Source organism: Sparassis crispa (genome assembly GCF_003851025.1).
Source record: "Sparassis crispa DNA, contig_000003F, whole genome shotgun sequence".
Taxonomy (NCBI): Eukaryota; Fungi; Basidiomycota; class Agaricomycetes; order Polyporales; family Sparassidaceae; genus Sparassis; species Sparassis crispa.
The window spans coordinates 2,851,819-2,862,472 of record NW_020939750.1 but is presented as its reverse complement, the minus strand read 5'-3'; the positions used below and the strand labels follow the sequence as shown (position 1 = coordinate 2,862,472).

The window sequence follows — 10,654 nt, the reverse complement described above, 5'->3', positions numbered from 1 at the left end:
GTCGCGATCTCAATGCATTCTACAAAGACTACTTCCACAGCTCTTCCGCACTGTTATTCGGGTACACAACTTTCAGCAATAATGACCAAACGTCTGATTGCTACTGCTCAAAAATCTCCATTCTCCGTCGGCTTCAGATCCTGCATTCTTTGCATGGCCTCCCGCAGTTCTGCCTCTGCAAATACCTCCGCCTCCTTCGCTACCATCATCTTCTTTTCCAATTCGTCCGCGGTCATGGGTCGGAAGACACCATCCTTGCTGACGGCCAGACCGATCAGGTCGAAACGCTGCAGTGAGTTGCCCACACGCGGTAGGAATCCGTGCGCATCCCAGCCGCTGTCATTGAAAGACAGGATCGCACGCACAGCCGCGGTATTGATGTCACGATGCAATTCCTCCAGTTTCGCGAGCTGCACCTCCATCCATCGTGCCCGACGCTCCAGGGCAAGGGTCAAGGCAGCCACCTCATCGTCCTTGCCCTGGCTGTCCTGGTCATCACCGCCGTCGTCCAAGAAGTCATCGCCCTTCAACATGTCCCTAAGAACACCATCAAAGGACGAATTATCGTCCCACGTCTTGCGCGGCAAGAGTCGGAGCAAGTCAGAAATTGTCTGAGTCAACGTCTCGAGCAGCTGCTGAAACGATGACACTGCGTTGTCGATAGAACCTGACGGCATATTGTTAGCGAAAGAACCGCCACCAACTGAGAGAGCCGACAGCGCATGAACGAGAGGGCCGTACTCCAGAGGCATCTTTGCAGCAGGATTGATCTTCTGCAAGTCGAAGAATGGGTGCTTCGAGATCTCCATCCACGGAAGCTGCACGTTAATCTCGGCCACGAGAGTCTCCAATGGGGTCGGCTGGTTAGGAACCGTTCTATCAAGAGAACCGGCCCGAGAGTTGTTGGAACTGCTCTCCTGTGTAAGCGTGTCCGGGAACTGGGGAGCGTCAGAGGTCGCTGCAGATGTGAGAGAAGATGTGGTGTCCGCAATTGGTTCCTCCTTGGGAATCCTGATGGGCTTAGCGATAGGCTTACTCTTCTTCGGCATCCTCGACAGAATGGGTACCTGAGTAGCAGGCTCGGAGAGCGTGACGGCAGCTGGCGAGAGCTTCGCTACTTGCACTCGTCGATTCCGGACATCCGCTTGTGTAGGAGTCTTCTCCGCCGGAGTAGCAGCCCTAGAAGGAACTGCGGATAAGGCAGAGGGATCCACAGCTTTGGACAGTTTCGCCGTGGCTGGAATCTTCGCTTCCTTCATAGTAGCGGCCTTCTTAGCTTGCGCGGCCTGATCAGCATTCTCTTTGGCCTCTCTCGCAGCCTGTTCCTTGTCTGCCTTCTCCCGTTCCACCTTCTCCCGTTCGGCCCTCTCCCTTTCCGCCTTCTCCTTGTCAGCTCTCTCCTTCTCGGCCTTCAGCGCAGTTGCTCTCTCCTTCTCCGCGGCCTTCTCCTGCGCGATCCGCTCTCTCTCCGCTGCCTTTGCCACAGCTTTCTCTTGCGCGATGCGGGCTCGCTCTGCAGCACGTTCTGCTGCAGCAGCTTTCTTCGCAGCTTTACGCTCGGCTTTGGCTTGTGCCTCCACGTCAAGGACTGAGACGTCGCCAGCGAAAGCCGGGTCAGACTGTTGCTCGCGACGAAGGGAATGCTCCACCACGGACAACGCCGGGAAGTCTGAAGAGGATAAGGCAGGGGAAGGAGCGAGAGAAGGAGACGTCGAGACTTCATCATCAGGAATAACAAGTACCGATAGCAAAATGGAACAAGGTCACGTCAGCGTCGAGGCATACGGGATACCCTTCCGGGAGGCAATGCATAGCGGGACTGAGATGCGAACACGTAGAAGAAAGGACCGGGCCGCTTGCATGAAGGGAATGACAGGCATCAAGGCCGGTGATACAATTTCCGCACTGCAAGTACGGCACTCGGTACTCTGACATAGGACACTCTCCCCTGAGATTAATAGAAATAAGACTCACCCTGAGCCGAGCTACTCTGCGATACCTCCATATTTGTCGATGGGCCACTGCCTGTTCCATAACCGACACGATTCGCAGAAGCATCAGGATACTGCAGACCTGGGGGAAGACCATATGCCAGATGATGCGACGAATAACTTTCAACCGCAGAAGGAGGATTTGAGTACGCATCATGGACACTGCGGGCTATGGTCGGCGACGCGAGCCTCGCGGACATGATTGCGGGGTCGTGGAACGGCTGGCTTGAACCATAATTGTACGCGGATTGATCTAATAATGCAACAAGACAGACGGAGAGAATGGGATACATAAACGTCCGATGTCAAGAGTTACATGGGTGGGAATAAACGATGTCAACAACGCTTAAAGACATTCATACGAACAGGAGCATCCTACCAGACGACCCGTTCCGCATATTTGCACTAGAAGTGATGAGATCCCGCAGCTGCGCCTCGCTCACCCCATTGTCGTACGGCGGAAACCGGCTCTGCTGCTGGGCAAAAGTGGACTGGGCCTGCGCGTGCTGCACCAGTGGAGAACTCATCGCAGAGCTGCTCTGGGGATGAGTGTACTCGGGGGCTTGGTGACGCGCTTGGAAAGGCCACTGCGGAGGAGCCCGGCTGGCGGGCGAGGACAATTCCGAATTGTAGAAAGACGAATGCGACACGTTGTCCGCGTTACCGAGAGGCGAAGGGGCGTGCAGCGAAGATGACGTAGAACCCTGCCGTCCTCGAGCAAATCCAAAGCGAGACACCTTCCTTTCCTCGTCCAACGGAGAGAACCGTCGCGACGGCGGTTCCTCATTGCTCTCAGACGCGAAAGGATTGAATGATCCAGTGTAGCCAGAGCTGCCAGAAGACTGTCGCTCGAGCGCTGGAGCTCTCGCTGCTGCGAAGGGATCATATATCGAGCGATGAGAAAGCTGAGGATAGGTGAGACCAGGTGGAGGCATGAGAGGGTTCGAAGTCGACGGTCCACCTTGTCTCAGCGCAGGGAAAGCATCAAAGAATGAGCCGTTGAACTGAATGGTGGACTCAGCCTCCAGATCCGGAAGCGGTACGTCCTGGGCGACATCACCTGCAAGGGCTGGGTCGAGGTTAAAGCTGAAGCCGCCATACTCACCATCAGCGCCACTGAGCGTCTGCAGCATTCGATCGAAATCGGGGAAGGGACTCTGCGTGACTGCAGTCACAGGCAGCTCACGCCTTGCCTTGATGTCCTCCATGAGTGCCTGGGCCTGCGTAGACATCTGATAAGATGATTGGGAGAGTTGGAGGGCAACCTGGGGTACGTCTGTTGGCGGTCTAGTTGGTGGTGGCAGACCGGGGGGGATAGAAAGACGGGGGGGTACAACAGAGATACCAGGTGGAACAGTGGGTACCTCGTTGGCAAGAGATTGTACAGGTGACGCCGTGGGTTCAACGTCACGTCCGGACGATCCCACGTCGGACTCAACCGCAACAGAGGATGTCGGCGATCGAGGAGCCGGCTGTGGATGTGGATATGGATGCGAATGTGGAGGGACATGTTCCTTCAGCCTCGCTATCTTCGTCACTGCTGGTGTGAGAGGCCGGTTCGATTGTGTGGTACTTGCAGGCGTTGCTGGGCGAGACGAGGATGCCTGCGAAGGAGCCTTAGTACCTATTGAGCCACCCTTTCGGTCTCTACCAGCACGAATCTCAGCATTCGGCATAGTAACCGTCGAGGATCCTGGACGTTGCTGCCTTGGATTCGCACCGGCCCGCCGGGTGGGTCGAACAGAAGCGGTAGACTGGTTGGTATTATTCTGCAGTGTCAAGCTAGCAAGCGCAGTTGTCCCCTTGCTAGCCCACGATGCTCCACGAGGCAGACCTGTGTTTTGGCATGAGGAGCATCGCTGAGAAGTACAGACGAAAAGAACGCTACCTTCAGATTCGTCGCCTTTCCTGACAGTGGTAGTTCTCGATCGTGTTTCAGTGTCCTTCATGGTGTGTTTACTACAAAAAATCAGTATAGGGCCTCGCATCAGCTGCAAACCCAAATCTACGCACAGAGTCGTCAAATCCTCCTTCGTGAAACAGTCCTTCTCGTCTCCCCACTCATGAAGATTCATACAGCTGTGATCGGGACAACTAACGCCACGTAGGAACGCCATGCAGTATTTGGTCGTCCCATAGCTGGCTCTCATGATATCACTTCCTCCGCCCGGAGACTGTGCGCCATCCACGGATGAAATGGCACGCGCGGCATCCTCACGCCGGTTGTAGGTGATATACAGTCCCACCACAGGAGCGCGCCCACCGGGTGGAGTCCGCTTGACGATGATGATCTTGGATATCTTTCCATACTGCCCGAAGTACTCGTTCGAGCGCAGGGTTGGTATAAGCTGGGGTGATGTGAGCGGATCTGCGAAAAGAGCCAAATTTGGACCGACGCACCTCTTCCTTCGCGAACCTCGGCCCGAGACCAACAACATAAACGACGTTGCGCTGCACGACGCGCACATTGGCAAGGTGGCGCCGATTCAAAGCGTCTAGCTCCTTGCGCTCACGCTCCCGTTGTTTCTTCTGCTGGGTCAAGCGCTTGTGACTAAGTGTCGGGGTCGTCATTAGTGAAGGGCAGCTGCAGAGGGAAGCCGGAGAATAACTGCCACCAGAAAAAAGACACTCACTCTTCTTTATTGATGGGCTTGAACTGTACAGCTTCGTCGGTGTACTCCCTCCTACAGGCGGGGCAGCGGCCGTTCAAATTCTCCTTGATGTGATGCCAGCAGAACCGGCATATCTGGGACATGATCGTGAGATGTTGTCCAGCCCTGCGAACATCGTGAATTTCACCTGGTAACCGCATGGGCAAGGCTTGAAGTTGAGGTCGGAAATGTCCATCTCTTCGAGACACAAGGGGCACTCAGCGTCCTCCTGGACAAGCATCGACGCTGTCAGTTATATGCCAAGCTCTGTCGACACCGACGGCACTCACAGCTTCATCGTCGCTCCAATAGGCGTCCTGTACGCCTGCAAGAACGTACGACTTGGACTGTGCGGCGACGTTGGTGGTATGCATGGCCGGGGCTGGTAACGGGGAATGGGGATGAATGCGAGAGGACATGGTAGCTACACGTATGTTGCGTGGAGGGTGTGAAAGACAAAAGTAAGACGAGGGAAAGGCTTCTGTAAAGCAGTGAGGAACGCGACAATGAGGCGCCTGCCGAATCTTTTACGAGGTGGCACAAACAACATGCACAAATATCTCAGATAGGCGCCCATACAAGCACCTCCAGTCTCATTCCAGCCGCTTCATTGCAGCTGCCACATATCGTCTACCATTTACATTGTCTAGCTGAAACACAGTTGTGGGTTACACAAGACCCGATGTTCCAATCATAGCCGCTTGCACAGCAACAACGCTCAGTAGCACTAACAGAGCCATGTCGAACCACACCGAGGCCACAGTCTGGGTCTCTGATCTCGCGACTTATCGGAATATAGAGGGCTCGTGTAGACAGATGCGGCAAATTCATGTGTCCGGATCCTCGCCGAAGCCAAGCGGAAACGCCCAACGTCTTACTCCATCTCCGACTTGTATGTAGACGTGCATGTCTGCGCGCGTGACTATCCCCAGTACGGCATCGCATGAGAACTGGGAGTATAACTTCGGCAGGCCGTAATAACACTCACCCGCTGCCATGTCAAGTGACTGGGATCCCATTGAAGACCTGGACAGATCGACATGAACCAAAATTGCAACTGCCAATGTCTCTAAGAATGCACTGATAGTGATGGCGTGCAGTGGGAGGATACAACAGTGCGATAGCAAGAAATACAGGTGCATGAGACAGCGGCAAACCAAGAGGGTGAAACAACCGATCATAATCCGAGGTCGAAGTCATCGTCGTCAAGTCCTCCTTTTCTTCGTTGGAACTGTAAAATAGAATCAGGCAAGCAGATAACTCGGAGGAAACATAAGAAAAGGGTACACACCACAATGGCGCCTTTCTTCGGTGCGCTCTTTGATTGCGCTTCGTCTGCCTATACGGCGCGGCAACTCAGCGATCCTTCATTGGTTAGCAGGCATCAACACACACCTGTTCCAAGAGCTCGATGAGCTGATCTTCGCTTACCCGACCGCGTAGCTGTCCACTCTGCGCCATACGCAGGAGGATGGCTTCAATCTGTCGCGCTCGATCCGGGCTAACAAGAGCAATACGTGCGACTGTGGGCAAGCTACAATTAATGCAAAAACCAGGATTGGAGCAGACTGAACCTACGCCTTTCCCGAGCAGCATGATCAAGGACAGTCGCCAACAGGTCTCTCCGCATCTGCTCCTCTGCCACGCGTTTGCCCTCATCTTCACCACCCTGGCCTCCGCCGCGACCCGCGTTCTGCTGCTGCAACTGGCTCATCCTCGCAGCACGGATCGCAGCCAACTCTGGGTCCTCCATAGCGGTTAGATGAAGTCTGTAAGCTTCTTGTGTATATTAGAGCAGATCGGTAGAATATCGAGCCGCCAAAGTAACGTTCGGTATGTACAAGTGTAGACTTGAACTGAGAGGATAGAGCGATCGGAAGCGCCCATGAGGTTGCTTTGGCGCCCTTGAAGGGTCCAGACTTCCAGCCTGTTCCCAAAGATGTCTGATTCAGGCCTGAATTGGTAGTAGCGGAGGACTAAAACCGCCTCAAGACTTTCCGATTCAGCCTCCGGACTTCATTCCTCCTGCTCTCCGTCAAGTCTCTTGTACTTCGTACAGGTCGAAATAATTTACCTTTTCCTGCGCGAACGAGTGCAGTTTACTACATGTTTGCAGTGAGCTTTGCTGACATCCTGAAGTCCGAAGCATAGGTATGGGAGACTAGGCAAGACCTCGAGGCAATGTCGTCCTGCCATTGCCAAACAACGGAGTCCTTACAGAGTCATACCAAATTCTATTGTGTCCACATGCCCCATATACTGCATCAATTCACCCGCAGCACGAAGCCAGGATGCCCTCCATGCTCGACCTCTTCAAGCGGCACAAGACCCACTCCACTGAGCGTGCCCAGGCGCACGACGACGCGGACGACGTCGCACGCAGACTCGCGTCGTTCACGCTGAGAGGCGATCCCGACGAGCAGCACAGGCGGCATTCCGATCAGAATGCACGACCTGGCGGGTTTGTGGGTGGTTTCAGCCTGGCGGTGCCGGATGACCGCGTTCCTCTCCCACCGCACGACGCGTCCGCAGACTCTGCGTGGACAGTGCAGTTCCCGGCACCCGCGCGCTACGGTCCACCACCCCCAGGTCCCCTCCCAAGACCTCCAGCATTTTCTCCCATGCCCGTTCCGCAACATGCCCCACAGCCGATGTCGATGACAATGCAGCATGCCCTCGCGGCGCCGTTCGCGTCCCCCGAGCATGCATCCTCTGAGCAGCACCTTAGGCCTGCTATTCCAGACGTGCCTACGCGTCCCTACTCCGATCCTGCAGTTCCGACGCGTCAAGCGGCATCATCTTCTGCAGAAAGACCGCCCGCGCCTGTGCGTGTGCGTGCGGCGCAGCATCTAAGGCCATATGCACCAGACATATCTGCACGTACGCAGTCTGACTTAGTGGTTTCGGTGCATGACGGTGCGGTACCTTCATCCTCTGCAGCAACACAAAGATCAGTTCCAACGACCCCGAGGCGTCCCCCTGCAGTTCGAACACCCTCGTCTGCGCCATCTAAACCTGTTTCCTCACGCGGTCCTCCTCAGCGTCCACCGCTGCAGAGTCCGATTCAAAGGCGGCGCGCAGCGTCTTCTCCGCCTTCGTCAACGTCAACGTCTGTGTTGAACACGGTCCAGTGCAACGGCACAACGAAAGCCGACAAGCGCTGCAAGAAGAGAGTGAAGGTCTCTCCGGATGCGGACACAGAACTAGATCAATACTTCTGCCATATCCATATGAAGGCATTGTTGGAACCGAAAGAAATCATCTTAAGGACAAAGGACGGGGACCGATACGTTAAGGTTGCGGGTGCGTTGCCTTGTGCTAGCCTTTCGACGACCTTCTCAATTGTGGTGCAGATTGGATACCGGAATACTTACAGCATTCCACACAAGCTAACTTACGTTTAACGATGGAGAAGCCGATATCCAAGGCTGACGTTCCGGGTTACATATACACGTTCGAGATACGAGGTGCGTCAATATATTACTACCTCCTCTCGGCTGAATTCTGAGCCTTTCTGCTGATAGATTCAGAGAATACTGAGCATATTCAACTGAAAGTTGGACGTGCAGTTAAGCTCACGAAACGCATCGACGAATGGAGCAAGCAGTGCGGCTCGAAGCCGCAGGTTTTACGAGGATACTGGCCTAGCGGTGTTGATACGGATGACGGTAGCCTCATGAAAGGCCGCGTGCGTGTTGGCGAGAAGGGCATGTGGTGCCATCGGGTAGAGCGTCTCGTACACCTCGAACTAGCGGACTTGGCAGTGAACTCACCATACCTTGATGATGACTTTCCAAAGACGAGGGCTCAGCCACAGGACACTCCTACGCGAGAGGCAAGTACACGGAAGAAGACTCCTTGTTCCGACTGTGAGTTCTCAGTCTCAGAACAGATCCGCGCGTTTCAGTCGGAACGGGCTGACACTACACCCAGGCGATAAGATCCATAGAGAGATCTTCACCTTTGCCCGCTCAGAGCACAGTCGATACCATGGAAAGGAATGGGAGTCTCTCGTCAGGCCAGTGATTGAGAAATGGGGTGGATTCGTAGAAGCTTATTTTGGTCGTGAGGTCGTAGATCTTACGTTGGACGACTGATAAATAAGAGGATCAAGGATTGTCTGTCACTGTAATATGGACCCGTACAACTTGGATGTACCACTATCTTCGTGAAATATTACTGGCTTTTGTATTTCACACTTCCTTGAAGTGGGAGTGCCTTCTGCTGTCAGTCGGTCAATCCACAGTGGCCAGGTATGTCTTTCCAGGAGACCTTCCATTTATGGCACTGTATAGTGCTACACCAGCCACGTGATCGCGTCGGGACAAAAGGATTTTTGGCTGGCGTTGTTGCTCTTGCCGTAACAACGCGACGGAGAAATGCACATGGTGCAAGTTCTGCATTGTTCTCAGAATATAAGACGGAATTCTCCGCGATGAACTCTGTCCGCTCATCTTACTCAACGTCCACCCTAATCTCCCCTAGACGTAGCTTACGGCCTCTCGACATTCTAGTTTTCCGGCATTTCGTCGACTGAAGCCTGGCGCTTTGAAAGATCATTCTCCAAAGCTTGGACTGACGCATTCTATAATCTGACCACTGCAATGTTTTTCAAACGGCTCACTCTCTCGACTCTCCTTTCGCTTGCTTCTATACGAGTGGCTCGTGGCAACAACTTTTCAGTTACTGTAGGTGGTCCTGGCGTTCTGAAGTTCGATCCCGAGTTCGTGGTGAGTGCAACTTCATGTTGATGGTTTTGTGGGCCTGAACATAGTTGTAGACAGCGAACCCTGGGGACCAGGTTTTTTTCTCATTCAGACAGGAGAATCACACTGTCTCCGAATCTTCCTTCGACAGTCCATGTTCGCTCGCAGAAGGTGGATTTGACTCTGGCTTGTGAGTATCTATCTTCTGGTTTGCGAATGCACTCAGCTCATATAATCCTTCTCAGTGTTCCTGTGGCAGACAACAACACGGCGGGACCATTCCCCGAGGCTGAGTACACCGTACAAGATACTAATCCGGTCTGGATCTTCTGTCGGCAGGCGAACCACTGTCAGCAAGGCATGGTCTTTGCCATCAACCCTGGAAATCAGTCACAGTTCGACGCGTTCCAGGCGGGCGCCAACGGCTCGGCTGTTAATGCTTCGGTTTCCTCCTCTGCCTCACCATCGGCTTCTTCGTCGGCTTCAGCATCGGGTGTTAGTTCTGCACAGGGATCATCGTCGTCCGTTGCCTCTTCTGGTTCTGCTTCGCCCAGCGTCGTGACCGTAACCGCAACCGTGACTGTGCCTCCTTCAGCGACGTCCTCTTCGGCAAGCAGCTCCGCCTCCCCTGCGTCCGCGACCTCCGCGGACCACACTGTCGTCGTCGGTGGCACGAACCGACTGTTCTTCAACCCATCGAACATCACTGCGGATGCCGGCGACACAGTCACTTTTCGGTTCATGCAAACGAACCACAGCGTCACGCAGAGCAGCCTCGCAAGCCCATGTGTCAGCCTTACGGAGTCGAGCACGAACGGGGAGGTTGGATTTGACTCAGGATTGTACGTGTCAGCTGCTTGTCTTGCAGATGGATACTTTCTGACTCAATTTCGCACGTTAGCATGCCGGTGAGCGACAACACCACCGCCTACCCAACATTCACTATCCAGATCAACAACGTGCGTTCAACTTCACCGCTGAGCAGCTATGTTGCTCACGTTCTTTCTTTCTTCAGACCGCACCCATATGGGCGTTCTGCAAACAGACGAACCCTATGAGCCACTGCGGCGCGGGCATGGTGTTCTCCGTCAACGCGGACGCGTCCGGTTCAGACGACTTTGACGCGTTCCAGACGAAAGCCATCCAGCTCAATGGGACGCAGGCTGCTGCGAAGAATAGCGCGGAGGGTGTGCTGACGGTGGGCCGCGGCGCTGGCGCTGTAGCCGTTTTGCTTGGGATTTTGGCAGGGATATTCTTGTGAGGGATGAAGTCGATTGGGACTTTTGACGATGCCGTGACGACTTGT

At 54.4% G+C, this 10,654-nt stretch overlaps 4 protein-coding genes across 4 annotated transcripts; 2 read left to right on the top strand and 2 right to left on the bottom strand.

Annotated features, from left to right (window-relative positions):
- Positions 1 to 107: 107 nt before the first annotated feature.
- Positions 108 to 5,061, bottom strand: SCP_0410440 (hypothetical protein; the record flags this gene model as incomplete). Its single annotated transcript, XM_027757771.1, has 9 exons — positions 108 to 1,717; positions 1,975 to 2,244; positions 2,371 to 3,825; positions 3,880 to 3,950; positions 4,005 to 4,339; positions 4,392 to 4,542; positions 4,625 to 4,737; positions 4,791 to 4,871; positions 4,933 to 5,061. The coding sequence occupies 9 exons, from the start codon at positions 5,059 to 5,061 to the stop codon at positions 108 to 110; spliced, it is 4,215 nt and encodes a 1,404-aa protein (XP_027613572.1).
- A 758-nt stretch (positions 5,062 to 5,819) lies between these two features.
- SCP_0410430 (Uncharacterized protein) lies at positions 5,820 to 6,395 on the bottom strand (the record flags this gene model as incomplete). Its single annotated transcript, XM_027757770.1, has 4 exons — positions 5,820 to 5,873; positions 5,934 to 5,981; positions 6,038 to 6,165; positions 6,221 to 6,395. The coding sequence occupies 4 exons, from the start codon at positions 6,393 to 6,395 to the stop codon at positions 5,820 to 5,822; spliced, it is 405 nt and encodes a 134-aa protein (XP_027613571.1).
- Positions 6,396 to 6,933: 538 nt separating this feature from the next.
- Positions 6,934 to 8,739, top strand: SCP_0410420 (hypothetical protein; the record flags this gene model as incomplete). Its single annotated transcript, XM_027757769.1, has 4 exons — positions 6,934 to 7,945; positions 7,996 to 8,109; positions 8,167 to 8,511; positions 8,576 to 8,739. The coding sequence occupies 4 exons, from the start codon at positions 6,934 to 6,936 to the stop codon at positions 8,737 to 8,739; spliced, it is 1,635 nt and encodes a 544-aa protein (XP_027613570.1).
- A 507-nt stretch (positions 8,740 to 9,246) lies between these two features.
- Positions 9,247 to 10,609, top strand: SCP_0410410 (hypothetical protein; the record flags this gene model as incomplete). The annotated part of the gene is made up of 5 exons (XM_027757768.1): positions 9,247 to 9,372; positions 9,423 to 9,538; positions 9,594 to 10,190; positions 10,250 to 10,307; positions 10,364 to 10,609. 5 exons carry the CDS (start codon positions 9,247 to 9,249, stop codon positions 10,607 to 10,609), a joined length of 1,143 nt encoding a protein of 380 aa, XP_027613569.1.
- Between the last annotated feature and the right edge of the window lie 45 nt (positions 10,610 to 10,654).